General features: G+C 39.6%; 1 protein-coding gene and 1 pseudogene across 1 annotated transcript in view; one reads left to right on the forward strand and one right to left on the reverse strand.

The window, feature by feature from the left end:
* Positions 1-2404: 2404 nt before the first annotated feature.
* The window catches only part of LOC148436181 (uncharacterized), a 32775-nt gene continuing 19551 nt past the window's right edge, over positions 2405-15628 (reverse strand). Inside the window, 1 exon segment of the mRNA XM_088465248.1 lies at positions 2405-3111. Coding sequence (XP_088321374.1) covers positions 2438-3111 — 674 coding nt within the window. The 3' untranslated portion in view covers positions 2405-2437.
* Positions 14788-14906, forward strand: LOC148436182 (5S ribosomal RNA; annotated as a pseudogene).

Below are 15628 nucleotides of genomic sequence, written 5' to 3' on the forward strand. Positions count from 1 at the left end.
AATCAGCAATAGGTGGTGTCTCTCCCGCAGGCCAGGGGCGGTATGTCACAGAATGCCCGCCGGGAGCAGGCAGCGCTCGTCCGCGCTGAAGGTCCTGTCGGCTCCAAGAGGACCCCGTTAGCCCTGTTTAGTTCCAGCAATGCCGAGTCTGCAGCAAATTAGCGGACAGCAGGTAAGAGACTTCCCAAGCGTTGAAGTCCCACAAGGGAAACCCTTCTGGTTGTCAGGGTGTGTTCGCGCCAATTAATGGCTGGATTCCGGGGAAAATACTTTAGGCTCCCTGACAATATAGGTATCCCTGGATTCCTCAGGTGAAGAGGGATATCATAGTGAACACAGCTTGGCTCAATTCTGTGTTTCGTGCCCTGATGTTTCAGGATTCACTGTCCTTCACAGGGAGCCAAGTTAAAACGCGGCCATACTTGATGCCCCGCCCACCGGAAGTCTCCCCATGAAATAATTTAATGTTATCAATACGCTTAATAAAGGTGCCCCTTAGAAATGCCTTAAAGGAATCCCAAAGGAGAGAAACATCAGTACATGAGGCATTATCCACACAATAGAAAACCCAAGCAGCTTCTCATTCAGAGCCGGCACCCACTAGGTCTAACCAGAATGGGTTAAGTTTCCAAAAGCGGGCACCGTCCGAAAGGGAGGAACCAATACTAATGCACAGCGGAGAGTGGTCGGAGACACCCCTCGACAAATAATCAACTACAGAAACTGGGAACCAAAATAGGTGAAATAAAAACCATTTCAATACGTGACAAAGAGCGATGAGTGGAGGACTGACAGAAAAAGGTAGAGGGATAGCGGACACACCAGACATCCAACCAGCCCAATACAGCAATCAGCACTCTCAATGCGGGATTCCAATGAAAGATATGAACACAGTGTTAAAATATATCTCTGATCCTGTATATTGAGCAGATGGTATAGGACCTAGGACTCCTTCCACTATATCCAAGGTTTTGAGATTTCAAGCAGCCATATGAATAGTCGGTACAATTGGTTTCAACACAGTCTTTAGCATCCAAAGTGCAAATTGAATAAGCTGTTAATAATCCACCTGCATTTTGTTCCGGCGCTGCACTCAGTCCTGGAAAGGTTGTGGGGTCCAAAGGAAAGTCCAATGTTAGCAGGATTCCCAGAGCAATCACCTCAATGCGTTTCACTAGGCAAGAGGCACCTAGCTTCCTCAGGAGTATGTGCATTGGTTCATATTGTTGGGGTAGTTAAATACCCAGGAGTAATTGGTTAATTAATAACACATGTAGTGGCAATAGAATTAATAAATGAAAAGAAAAAAGTCCATCAAACACATTTAATTAAAAAAAGGCTTAAACAAAGCTAAGATTAGGCAATCCCACTTACCCGTAAATGGTGTAGGGAAAATTTATCTTGATCAGAATCTATATTGTACAATTAACGGCAATGCAATCATGTGATAACCTAGTGTCACATGATCGCATGCCGTATTCTCATTGGTTAGACAGAAATGACACCCATAGACCACATATTTCTAAATTCCTGGGCTCCATCATATAGTGTATACCCAGGGGTAATTATCCGGAACACGTCACCTTATTAGTGGGGATATACACTATATGATGGAGTCCAGAAATTTAGAAATGTGTGGTCTATGGGTGTCATTTCTGTCTAACCAATGAGAATACGGCATGCGGAACAAAATACAGGTGGATTATTAACAGCTTATTCAATTTGCTCTTTGGATGCTAAAGACTGTTAAAACCAATTGTACTGTCTATTCATATAGGCTGCTTGAAATCTCAAAACCTTGGATATAGTGGAAGGAGTCCTAGGTCCTATACCATCTGCTCAGTATACAGGATCAGAGATATATTTTAACACTGTGTTCATATCTTTCATTGGAATCCCACATTGAGAGTGCTGTTCGCTCATTCAACCATTTATTATCATGTGTGGCTTTTACTGTTTTACTCTTGTTTTTTTATAATAAATGACATTTTCGTTATTTAAAGATCACCGTCCATCTTTTTTAGCGCTGGTTCTTTTGTGTTTTACTGTGATTTCAGGGTGTGACTATCCCTGTACCAGCCGCTTTTGTGTCAGCGCATCCCAACCAATTTTTTCTTGGTGTATGCAATTCATTTAGATAAAGGGCATTGGGAAGGGGGTAAAGAAATAATTAACTTTCTCCAATGGTCTATGGAAGGATCCATTACATTATTAAAGTCACCCAAGCAAATAACAGGAGTAGAGGGAGAAAGTGCAACAGGTACACAGCCTTACGTAAAGACCTCAATAACTCAGTGAAGTCCATACACAATGGAGTATACACGCTGTAAATGTATTCATGCTGGCTTTTATTATTTACATTATAATATACACAGCTTTTTCAATAATTATTATTGATGCCCGTTTCATGTATATTAGCTGACTGAAATTGAATTTCTCATGTGTGACATCTCTGATGTGTAACAATATGCGATTTCTGTGTAAAACATTTCCCACACTCAGAACATGGAAATGGTTTCTTACCTGTGTGACTTTTCCGATGTGTAACAAGAGCTGATTTCTGTATAAAACGTTTCCCACACTCAGAGCATGGAAATGGTTTCTCGCCTGTGTGACTTCTCTGATGTGTAACAAGATTTGATTTCTGTGTAAAACATTTCCCACACTCAGAACATGGAAATGGTTTCTCACCTGTGTGACGTCTCTGATGTGTAACAAGATCTGATTTCAGTGTAAAACATTTCCCACACTCAGAGCATGGAAATGGTTTCTCACCTGTGTGACGTCTCTGATGCGTAACAAGATCTGATTTCTGTGCAAAACATTTCCCACACTCAGAACATGGAAATGGTTTCTCACCTGTGTGACGTCTCTGATGCGTAACAAGATCTGATTTCAGTGTAAAACATTTCCCACACTCAGAGCATGGAAATGGTTTCTCACCTGTGTGACGTCTCTGATGTGTAACAAGATGTGATTTCTGTGTAAAACATTTACCACACTCAGAACATGGAAATGGTTTCTCACCTGTGTGATGTCTCTGATGTCTAACAAGTTCTGATTTCTGTGCAAAACATTTTCCACACTCAGGACATGGAAATGGTTTCTCACCTGTGTGAATTTTTTGATGTCTAACAAAAACTGAGTGACGTATAGAACTTTAACAAGATTCAGAACAAGATAATAGCGTATCACCTTTATGAGCTGTACTGTGTATAACAAGATCTGAATTATCAGGAGAATGTTCTTCATGATTAGAGGGATCAGATGATATATCCGTACTGTGAAGTGTTGGATGTATATTTAGGGTAATGGGAGTTTCTCCTGGAGAATCTTGTGTGATGTTCTCATCTTCTATTTTAAAATCTGGCGACACGATGAGATCTCCCTCTGAGATATTCCTGCTTGTGTGTTCATCTACAGGAAACAAATGAGAATAGACATAAATGTTTACATTGAGGAGCAAATGTTCATGGATGTTTCAGCGCTTTCTTATACTTAACATGTCTTAGACTGAGCTGATCGTCTTCCTACCATGTGGAGTCCCCTCACCTCCCTCAATTTTACTATCCATCGACAACCTTTCCATCTCTTCTATCCCACAAGTCTGAAGTCTTGGAGATATCCTTTAATGCCCGCATTAAGTTCCTTTTACAGTCTTGTCAGTTCTATCTTTAAAATATCTCCAGGATCAGCCCCTCTCTCACCCTAGAGGCACCTAAGGCCCTCATCCACTCACTGTACATCTTTAGACTCTTCTACTGCAACTTCCACCTATGTGGCCTCCCCAACTCCCACCTCTCTCCCCTCCAATCTGTCCTGGCTCATCATCTCCAAAATAACTGCTTCTGTCTCCCCTACAGGCCCAACACTTGTTCCCTACCCATGTGAGAACCCAATTCAAACTCACCTAAAATGCCCTCAACCAATCATCTCCCCCCTACTTCTCCATTTCCCTCCAGACTACCACCGCCCACTTTGTTCTGCCAAGAACTGGTGCCTCTCCTCCCAACTAATTACATCCTCCCACTTCAGCCTCCAGGACTTAACCTGTGCTGCTCCCCACCCCTGGTACTCTCACCTACTGACTCTCCTAAGCTTCACAAACTCTGTAGATCTACTTCTTTACTAAAGCTTTCCTGCTCTCATCTTCACCCACCTCTGTATGCTCCTTCCTCACTATGTATACTCTAAGTGTCACCCCTGTCTGCCAGCCCCTCCACCTACAGACTGTAAGCTCTAATGAACAGGGCCCTCGTCCCTGACCTATACTAACGCCTCCTCCCCAATACTAAAAGCAGCACAGAACCATTGGGCTCAGCCCGTGCTGCTTCTGTGGTTACTGTGACTGTATAAGCTGCAGTGTTGTTATAGCTGGTGTCCCATGTGCTAAAATGTTTTGTACTGTAAGTTTTCTGCACTATTCCCTTGTTAGGCTTACAATGTGTTCTGTTTATATACAGCGTAAGGCAAAGCGGACTCCATATATATATATAATGATTTATAATAATAATACTAATATTAGTCCATGATGTATAATTTGAATTTGCAAACTACTCTACAGCTACTTTATTACAATAACTGTACATACAGCAGATATGGCTCCTGCTGCACAGATAAAATACAACACAACGGGGTTACCAAGCAGACGGCATAGACCCAGCCATGGTGACATGTGGTGAGTAACATTCCCCAAGCTTACACATTGCCCAGCTACTATCATGGGACAGGAAACCACATAAGCCAGTGACACTAGGCAACCAGCTAATAGTACATATAATTATATTAGGCTTCTATGCAGATCATAGATAAATGGAGTTGGCATTAATAGACGCAATGCCTCTTGGGATATGTAGTTCAAAGTCAATTAGCTGCACACTCTCTGGTGCATCTCACACATCAGGAGCCATCAGCCCCTATTATACTCCTGCTCTCCCCCTCACATCATGTCACTGTGTGTTACCAGCGCAGAGACCTGACCAATCTCCTCCTCCCACTCTCTGGTGTATCTCATACATCAGGAGCCATCAGCCCCTATTATACTCCTGCTTTCCCCCTCACATCATGTCACTGAATGTTACCAGCCCAGAGATCTGACCAGTCTCCTCCCCACACTCTCTGGTGTATCTCATACATCAGGAGCCATCAGTCCCTATTATACTCCTCCTCTCCACCTCACATCATGTCACTGTTACCAGCCCAGAGATCTGACCAGTCTCCTCCCTAGACTCTCTGGAGTATCTCATACATCAGGAGCCATCAGCCCCTATTATACTCCTGCTCTCCTCCTCACATCATGTCACTTGGTTACCAGCCCAGAGATCTGACCAGTCTCCTCCCCACACTCTGGTTTATCTCACACATCAGGAGCCATCAGCCCCTATTATACTTCTGCTCTCCCCCTCACATCATGTCACTGTATGTTACCAGCCCAGAGATCTGACCAGTCTCCTCCCCACACTCTCTGGTGTATCTCATACATCAGGAGCCATCAGCCCCTATTATACTCCTGCTCTCCTCCTCACATCATGTCACTGTGTGTTACCAGCCCAGAGATCTGACCAGTCTCTTCCCTGCACTGTAAAACCATATACTCACACATTACAACAAACTCCATGTATACACACACACAAAGCTATAAGCACACACGTATTATTGCACTGTATATGTACCGCTTCTCTTTCCCATACCAATGTTATCCCTAATATACCAGCACCGTATATGTACCACTTCTATTTCCCATACCAATGTTATCCCTAATATACCAGCACCGTATATGTACCGCTTCTATTTCCCATACCAATGTTATCCCTAATATACCAGCACCGTATATGTACCGCTTCTATTTCCCATACCAATGTTATCCCTAATATACCAGCACCGTACATGTACCACTTCTATTTCCCATACCAATGTAATCCCTAATATACCAGCACCGTATATATGTACCACTTCTATTTCCCATACCAATGTTATCCCTAATACACCAGCACTGTATATGTACCACTTCTATTTCCCATACCAATGTTATCCCTAATACACCAGCACCGTATATGTACCACTTCTATTTCCCATACCAATGTTATCCCTAATACACCAGCACTGTATATGTACCACTTCTATTTCCCATACCAATGTTATCCCCAATATACCAGCACCGTATATGTACCACTTCTATTTCTCATACCAATGTTATCCCTAATATACCAGCACCATATATGTACCACTTCTATTTCCCATACCAATGTTATCCCTAATATACCAGCACCGTATATATGTACCACTTCTATTTCCCATACCAATGTTATCCCTAATATACCAGCACCGTATATGTACCGCTTCTATATCCCATACCAATGTTATCCCTAATATAGGAGCACCGTATATGTACCGCTTCTATTTCCCATACCAATGTTACCCCTAATATACCAGCATTACTGTATATGTACCACTTCTATTTCCCATACCAATGTTATCCCTAATATACCAGCACTGTATATGTACCACTTCTATTTCCCATACCAATGTTATCCCTAATATACCAGCATTACTGTATATGTACCACTTCTATTTCCCATACCATTGTTATCCCTAATACACCAGCACTGTATATGTACCACTTCTATTTCCCATACCAATTTTTTCCCTAATATACCAGCACCGTATATGTACCACTTCTATTTCCCATACCAATGTTATCCCTAATATACCAGCATTACTGTATATGTACCACTTCTATTTCCCATACCAATGTTATCCCTAATATACCAGCACCGTATATGTACCACTTCTATTTCCCATACCAATGTTATCCCTAATATACCAGCACCGTATATATGTACCACTTCTATTTCCCATACCAATGTTATCCCCTAATATACCAGCACCGTCTATATGTACCACTTCTATTTCCCATACCAATGTTATCCCTAATATACCAGCACCGTATATGTACCACTTCTATGTCCCATACCAAAGTTATCCCTAATATACCAGCACCATATATGTACCACTTCTATTACCCATACCAATGTTATCCCTAATATACCAGCATTACTGTATATGTACTTCTATTTCCCATACCAATGTTATCCCTAATATACCAGCACTGTATATGTACCACTTCTATGTCCCATACCGATGTTACCCCTAATATACCAGCACTGTATATGTACCACTTCTATTTCCCATACTAATGTTATCCCTAATATACCAGCACTGTATATGTACCGCTTCTATTTCCCATACCAATGTTATCGCTAATATACCAGCACTGTATATGTACCACTTCTATTTCCCATAACAATGTTATCCCTAATATACCAGCACCGTATATGTACCACTTCTATTTCCCATACCAATGTTATCCCTAATATACCAGCACCGTATATATGTACCACTTCTATTTCCCATACCAATGTTATCCCCTAATATACCAGCACCGTCTATATGTACCACTTCTATTTCCCATACCAATGTTATCCCTAATATACCAGCACCGTATATGTACCACTTCTATGTCCCATACCAAAGTTATCCCTAATATACCAGCACCATATATGTACCACTTCTATTACCCATACCAATGTTATCCCTAATATACCAGCATTACTGTATATGTACTTCTATTTCCCATACCAATGTTATCCCTAATATACCAGCACTGTATATGTACCACTTCTATGTCCCATACCGATGTTACCCCTAATATACCAGCACTGTATATGTACCACTTCTATTTCCCATACTAATGTTATCCCTAATATACCAGCACTGTATATGTACCGCTTCTATTTCCCATACCAATGTTATCCCTAATATACCAGCACCGTATATGTACCACTTCTATTTCCCATACCAATGTTATCCCTAATATACCAGCACCGTACATATGTACCACTTCTATTTCCCATACCAATGTTATCCCTAATATACCAGCACCGTATATGTACCACTTCTATTTCCCATACCAATGTTATCCCTAATATATCAGCACCGTATATATGTACCACTTCTATTTCCCATACCAATGTTATCCCTAATATACCAGCACCGTATATGTACCGCTTCTTTTTCCCATACCAATGTTATCCCTAATATACCAGCACTGTATATGTACCACTTCTATTTCCCATACCAATGTTATCCCTAATATACCAGCACTGTATATGTACCACTTCTATTTCCCATACCAATGTTATCCCTAATATACCAGCACTGTATATGTACCACTTCTATTTCCCATACCAATGTTATCCCTAATATACCAGCATTGTATATGTACCACTTCTATTTCCCATACCAATGTTATCCCTAATATACCAGCACTGTATATGTACCACTTCTATTTCCCATATCATTGTTACACCTAATATACCAGCACCGTATATGTACCACTACTATTTCCCATACCAATGTTATCACTAATATACCAGCATTACTGTATATGTACCACTTCTATTTCCCATACCAATGTTATCCCTAATACACCAGCACTGTATATGTACCACTTCTATTTCCCATACCAATGTTATCTCTAATATACCACTTCTATTTCCCATACCAATGTTATCCCTGATATACCAGCATTACTGTATATGTACCACTTCTATTTCCCATACCAATGTTATCCCTAATATACCAGCACCGTATATGTACCACTTCTATTTTCCATAACAATGTTATCCCTAATATACCAGCACCGTATATGTGCCACTTCCATTTCCCATAACAATGTTATCCCTAATATACCAGCACCGTATATGTACCACTTCTATTTCCCATAACAATGTTATCCCTAATATACCAGCACCGTATATGTACCACTTCTATTTCCCATACCAATGTTATCCCTGATATACCAGCATTACTGTATATGTACCACTTCTATTTCCCATACCAAGGTTATCCCTAATATACCAGCACCGTATATGTACCACTTCTATTTCCCATACCAATGTTATCCCCAATATACCAGCACCATATATGTACCACTTCTATTTCTCATACCAATGTTATCCCTAATATACCAGCACCATATATGTACCACTTCTATTTCCCATACCAATGTTATCCCTAATATACCAGCACCGTATATATGTACCACTTCTATTTCCCATACCAATGTTATCCCTAATATACCAGCACCGTATATGTACCGCTTCTATATCCCATACCAATGTTATCCCTAATATAGGAGCACCGTATATGTACCGCTTCTATTTCCCATACCAATGTTACCCCTAATATACCAGCATTACTGTATATGTACCACTTCTATTTCCCATACCAATGTTATCCCTAATATACCAGCACTGTATATGTACCACTTCTATTTCCCATACCAATGTTATCCCTAATATACCAGCATTACTGTATATGTACCACTTCTATTTCCCATACCAATGTTATCCCTAATACACCAGCACTGTATATGTACCACTTCTATTTCCCATACCAATTTTTTCCCTAATATACCAGCACCGTATATGTACCACTTCTATTTCCCATACCAATGTTATCCCTAATATACCAGCATTACTGTATATGTACCACTTCTATTTCCCATACCAATGTTATCCCTAATATACCAGCACCGTATATGTACCACTTCTATTTCCCATACCAATGTTATCCCTAATATACCAGCACCGTATATATGTACCACTTCTATTTCCCATACCAATGTTATCCCCTAATATACCAGCACCGTCTATATGTACCACTTCTATTTCCCATACCAATGTTATCCCTAATATACCAGCACCGTATATGTACCACTTCTATGTCCCATACCAAAGTTATCCCTAATATACCAGCACCATATATGTACCACTTCTATTACCCATACCAATGTTATCCCTAATATACCAGCATTACTGTATATGTACTTCTATTTCCCATACCAATGTTATCCCTAATATACCAGCACTGTATATGTACCACTTCTATGTCCCATACCGATGTTACCCCTAATATACCAGCACTGTATATGTACCACTTCTATTTCCCATACTAATGTTATCCCTAATATACCAGCACTGTATATGTACCGCTTCTATTTCCCATACCAATGTTATCGCTAATATACCAGCACTGTATATGTACCACTTCTATTTCCCATAACAATGTTATCCCTAATATACCAGCACCGTATATGTACCACTTCTATTTCCCATACCAATGTTATCCCTAATATACCAGCACCGTATATATGTACCACTTCTATTTCCCATACCAATGTTATCCCCTAATATACCAGCACCGTCTATATGTACCACTTCTATTTCCCATACCAATGTTATCCCTAATATACCAGCACCGTATATGTACCACTTCTATGTCCCATACCAAAGTTATCCCTAATATACCAGCACCATATATGTACCACTTCTATTACCCATACCAATGTTATCCCTAATATACCAGCATTACTGTATATGTACTTCTATTTCCCATACCAATGTTATCCCTAATATACCAGCACTGTATATGTACCACTTCTATGTCCCATACCGATGTTACCCCTAATATACCAGCACTGTATATGTACCACTTCTATTTCCCATACTAATGTTATCCCTAATATACCAGCACTGTATATGTACCGCTTCTATTTCCCATAACAATGTTATCCCTAATATACCAGCACCGTATATGTGCCACTTCCATTTCCCATAACAATGTTATCCCTAATATACCAGCACCGTATATGTACCACTTCTATTTCCCATAACAATGTTATCCCTAATATACCAGCACCGTATATGTACCACTTCTATTTCCCATACCAATGTTATCCCTGATATACCAGCATTACTGTATATGTACCACTTCTATTTCCCATACCAAGGTTATCCCTAATATACCAGCACCGTATATATGTACCACTTCTATTTCCCATACCAATGTTATCCCTAATACACCAGCACTGTATATGTACCACTTCTATTTCCCATACCAATGTTATCCCTAATACACCAGCACCGTATATGTACCACTTCTATTTCCCATACCGATGTTACCCCTAATATACCAGCACTGTATATGTACCACTTCTATTTCCCTTAACAATGTTATCCCTAATATACCAGCACCGTATATGTACCACTTCTATTTCCCATACCAATGTTATCCCTAATATACCAGCACCGTATATATGTACCGCTTCTATTTCCCATACCAATGTTATCCCTAATACACCAGCACTGTATATGTACCACTTCTATTTCCCATACCAATGTTATCCCTAATACACCAGCACCGTATATGTACCACTTCTATTTCCCATACCAATGTTATCCCTAATACACCAGCACTGTATATGTACCACTTCTATTTCCCATACCAATGTTATCCCTAATATACCAGCACCGTACATATGTACCACTTCTATTTCCCATACCAATGTTATCCCTAATATACCAGCACCGTATATGTACCACTTCTATTTCCCATACCAATGTTATCCCTAATATATCAGCACCGTATATATGTACCACTTCTATTTCCCATACCAATGTTATCCCTAATATACCAGCACCGTATATGTACCGCTTCTATTTCCCATACCAATGTTATCCCTAATATACCAGCACTGTATATGTACCACTTCTATTTCCCATACCAATGTTATCCCTAATATACCAGCACTGTATATGTACCACTTCTATTTCCCATACCAATGTTATCCCTAATATACCAGCACTGTATATGTACCACTTCTATTTCCCATACCAATGTTATCCCTAATATACCAGCATTGTATATGTACCACTTCTATTTCCCATACCAATGTTATCCCTAATATACCAGCACTGTATATGTACCACTTCTATTTCCCATATCATTGTTACACCTAATATACCAGCACCGTATATGTACCACTACTATTTCCCATACCAATGTTATCACTAATATACCAGCATTACTGTATATGTACCACTTCTATTTCCCATACCAATGTTATCCCTAATACACCAGCACTGTATATGTACCACTTCTATTTCCCATACCAATGTTATCTCTAATATACCACTTCTATTTCCCATACCAATGTTATCCCTGATATACCAGCATTACTGTATATGTACCACTTCTATTTCCCATACCAATGTTATCCCTAATATACCAGCACCGTATATGTACCACTTCTATTTTCCATAACAATGTTATCCCTAATATACCAGCACCGTATATGTGCCACTTCCATTTCCCATAACAATGTTATCCCTAATATACCAGCACCGTATATGTACCACTTCTATTTCCCATACCAATGTTATCCCTAATATACCAGCACCGTATATGTACCACTTCTATTTCCCATACCAATGTTATCCCTGATATACCAGCATTACTGTATATGTACCACTTCTATTTCCCATACCAAGGTTATCCCTAATATACCAGCACCGTATATGTACCACTTCTATTTCCCATACCAATGTTATCCCTAATATACCAGCACTGTATATGTACCTCTTCTATTTCCCATACCAATGTTATCCCTAATATACCAGCACCGTATATATGTACCACTTCTATTTCCCATACCAATGTTATCCCCTAATATACCAGCACCGTCTATATGTACCACTTCTATTTCCCATACCAATGTTATCCCTAATATACCAGCACCGTATATGTACCACTTCTATGTCCCATAACAATGTTATCCCTAATATACCAGCACCGTATATGTACCACTTCTATTTTCCATAACAATGTTATCCCTAATATACCAGCACCGTATATGTGCCACTTCCATTTCCCATAACAATGTTATCCCTAATATACCAGCACCGTATATGTACCACTTCTATTTCCCATAACAATGTTATCCCTAATATACCAGCACCGTATATGTACCACTTCTATTTCCCATACCAATGTTATCCCTGATATACCAGCATTACTGTATATGTACCACTTCTATTTCCCATACCAAGGTTATCCCTAATATACCAGCACCGTATATGTACCACTTCTATTTCCCATACCAATGTTATCCCTAATATACCAGCACCGTATATATGTACCACTTCTATTTCCCATACCAATGTTATCCCTAATACACCAGCACTGTATATGTACCACTTCTATTTCCCATACCAATGTTATCCCTAATACACCAGCACCGTATATGTACCACTTCTATTTCCCATACCGATGTTACCCCTAATATACCAGCACTGTATATGTACCACTTCTATTTCCCTTAACAATGTTATCCCTAATATACCAGCACCGTATATGTACCACTTCTATTTCCCATACCAATGTTATCCCTAATATACCAGCACCGTATATATGTACCGCTTCTATTTCCCATACCAATGTTATCCCTAATACACCAGCACTGTATATGTACCACTTCTATTTCCCATACCAATGTTATCCCTAATACACCAGCACCGTATATGTACCACTTCTATTTCCCATACCAATGTTATCCCTAATACACCAGCACTGTATATGTACCACTTCTATTTCCCATACCAATGTTATCCCCAATATACCAGCACCGTATATGTACCACTTCTATTTCCCATACCAATGTTATCCCTAATATACCAGCACCGTATATGTACCACTTCTATTTCACTATGACTTTTGGATTGAACCTATATTGTTCAATATATTAGGACTATATATAAATATCCGTTTTATCAGTGCTTTCCTTTTGGACTTGCTGCTAATCGGCTCTTGGACTACATATCCCAATAGGCATTGCGTTTATTTGGGACTATTTGATTGGTCTATTTCTCTATGAGCCTAACACTAACCAATCGAACTGGAATGGGAAGCCTACTGCACTGTGATCAGTGTATCAGTCGTGAGCCGCGACTCCGGTCGCGGGTAAGTGACGTGTACTAAGTACACGCTTAGATGGATTACCATCTACTCAGGTATTACATGAGGTGATCAAGCCTCGATGCGGGCGAAACGCGCGTCCTCTCTCTTCATATGACAGTCTGCTGATATCCAGGACAACCCAGACAGTGCACGGACTGGGCTCCATTTTACCCCACACTGGTAACGTACAAAGACTGGCAGATTATCATGTCTGGCCAGCTGGTTTGACTTATAAAGTCATAGCCTGTCTTATATTGAATATCTCCTTTCCATGGTTATTTCTATATCATCATTCTATATCCCTTGTACACAGCTCATTTCCCATTTATGGCAGCTATTTTTATGTATCCTTCTTGTTTGTGACATGTATTAGGACATTGAGGCTGTATGCTACTCTGCCTTACTATAGCAATAACATGGGATTTTGATTATTTATCTATAAGAGATTTATCTGGAAAAGGAGCGTCATCTGCAACTATCACAAATTATTTTCAGCAGAGGCAGAAATATTGAATGTTTATCCATAGAATTATCTGGAAAAGGAGTATTAGTAATATCAATAACATAACTCCAATGATGTTTCATGTTTATGTGATGATTGCATTTAGTACATGAATATTTTATGTGCTCTGTCAGGCTCTGTTACTTTATTTGTCATCAAGGGTAGAGTTCCTATTTGTCTATGTATGTACGGAACTCAGTATTATAATCTTTTGACACGGTTATCTATGTGGTGTTTCTTACGAGTTATATATGCTGATGTTATATATGCATAATTGATTGCATCACAAGTAAGGCATGCCTATGCATCAACTGTCTTGACAGCAACAATTTATCAATTGGACCTCTCTGTTGAGAATAGTCCTACATTTTATAATAGGCTCAGACCGTGTGCATAGGGTGAATCCCCATATATTTTCAGTAGCGATGATCTACAGTCATACTTCACTGATTATGCCCAAACTCGTCTGATCTTGGAAGCGATGCAGTGATAGGCCTGGTTAGTATTAATGTGGGGGACCACTTAAGAATACCAGGTTCTGTAGACATATATTGTACTGCTTAATGGGGATCATAGGTTTGCATACTGTGTAGCCTATATACCGATTTCTGTGATAATTGCTGTATCATTTCATATTAAGCATATTAACTGGTACCCTTTATTCAGTGTGGGGTATTTTGCAGAAATTGTCTATTATATTTCGCCATCAACAATTATGTATGTATCTGGTATGTTTTTACTACATTAATAAAAGTTATATTTTATTTCAAGAATTCTTATATAAGAGTGCCCCAATAGCCTTACTTTTTTCTCTGTTCAAAATCCAATTACATATTGTTCCAATATATAAAACATAGATTTATAACCAGTAGATATAAGGCCCTGACCAATAGGATATTTGTATCAGAGTCACATGATGTCTCACAAAATAATGACCTGCAGGTAGGTAGCGTACATGTAATATTAGTGTCCACTGTGAATAGTCCAATGTAACTGGCAGGATACCCAGGGTGTTGGCTTTGTGCCTCCAGCTCTGCGCAGTCCCTCCTGGGTGACTACTATATTGCTGATGATTGGATCATTAGGACTTGAGTTGGACCAGCAATATGAAGTATTACATCATTATTAGATGGTGGTCTTTAGCTTTATACGATGTTTATGTGATGAATGATGAAGTTACCGTAAACACAATTGGGTCTGGGATCCATGCTTGAAGTCTGACTAATGCATTTCTCTGTATGATACAGCTTCATCAGAGGCATCTGAATC

Source organism: Taudactylus pleione, unplaced genomic scaffold (genome assembly GCF_031769625.1).
Source record: "Taudactylus pleione unplaced genomic scaffold, aTauple2 ptg001919l, whole genome shotgun sequence".
In the NCBI taxonomy this organism is placed as follows: Eukaryota; Metazoa; Chordata; class Amphibia; order Anura; family Myobatrachidae; genus Taudactylus; species Taudactylus pleione.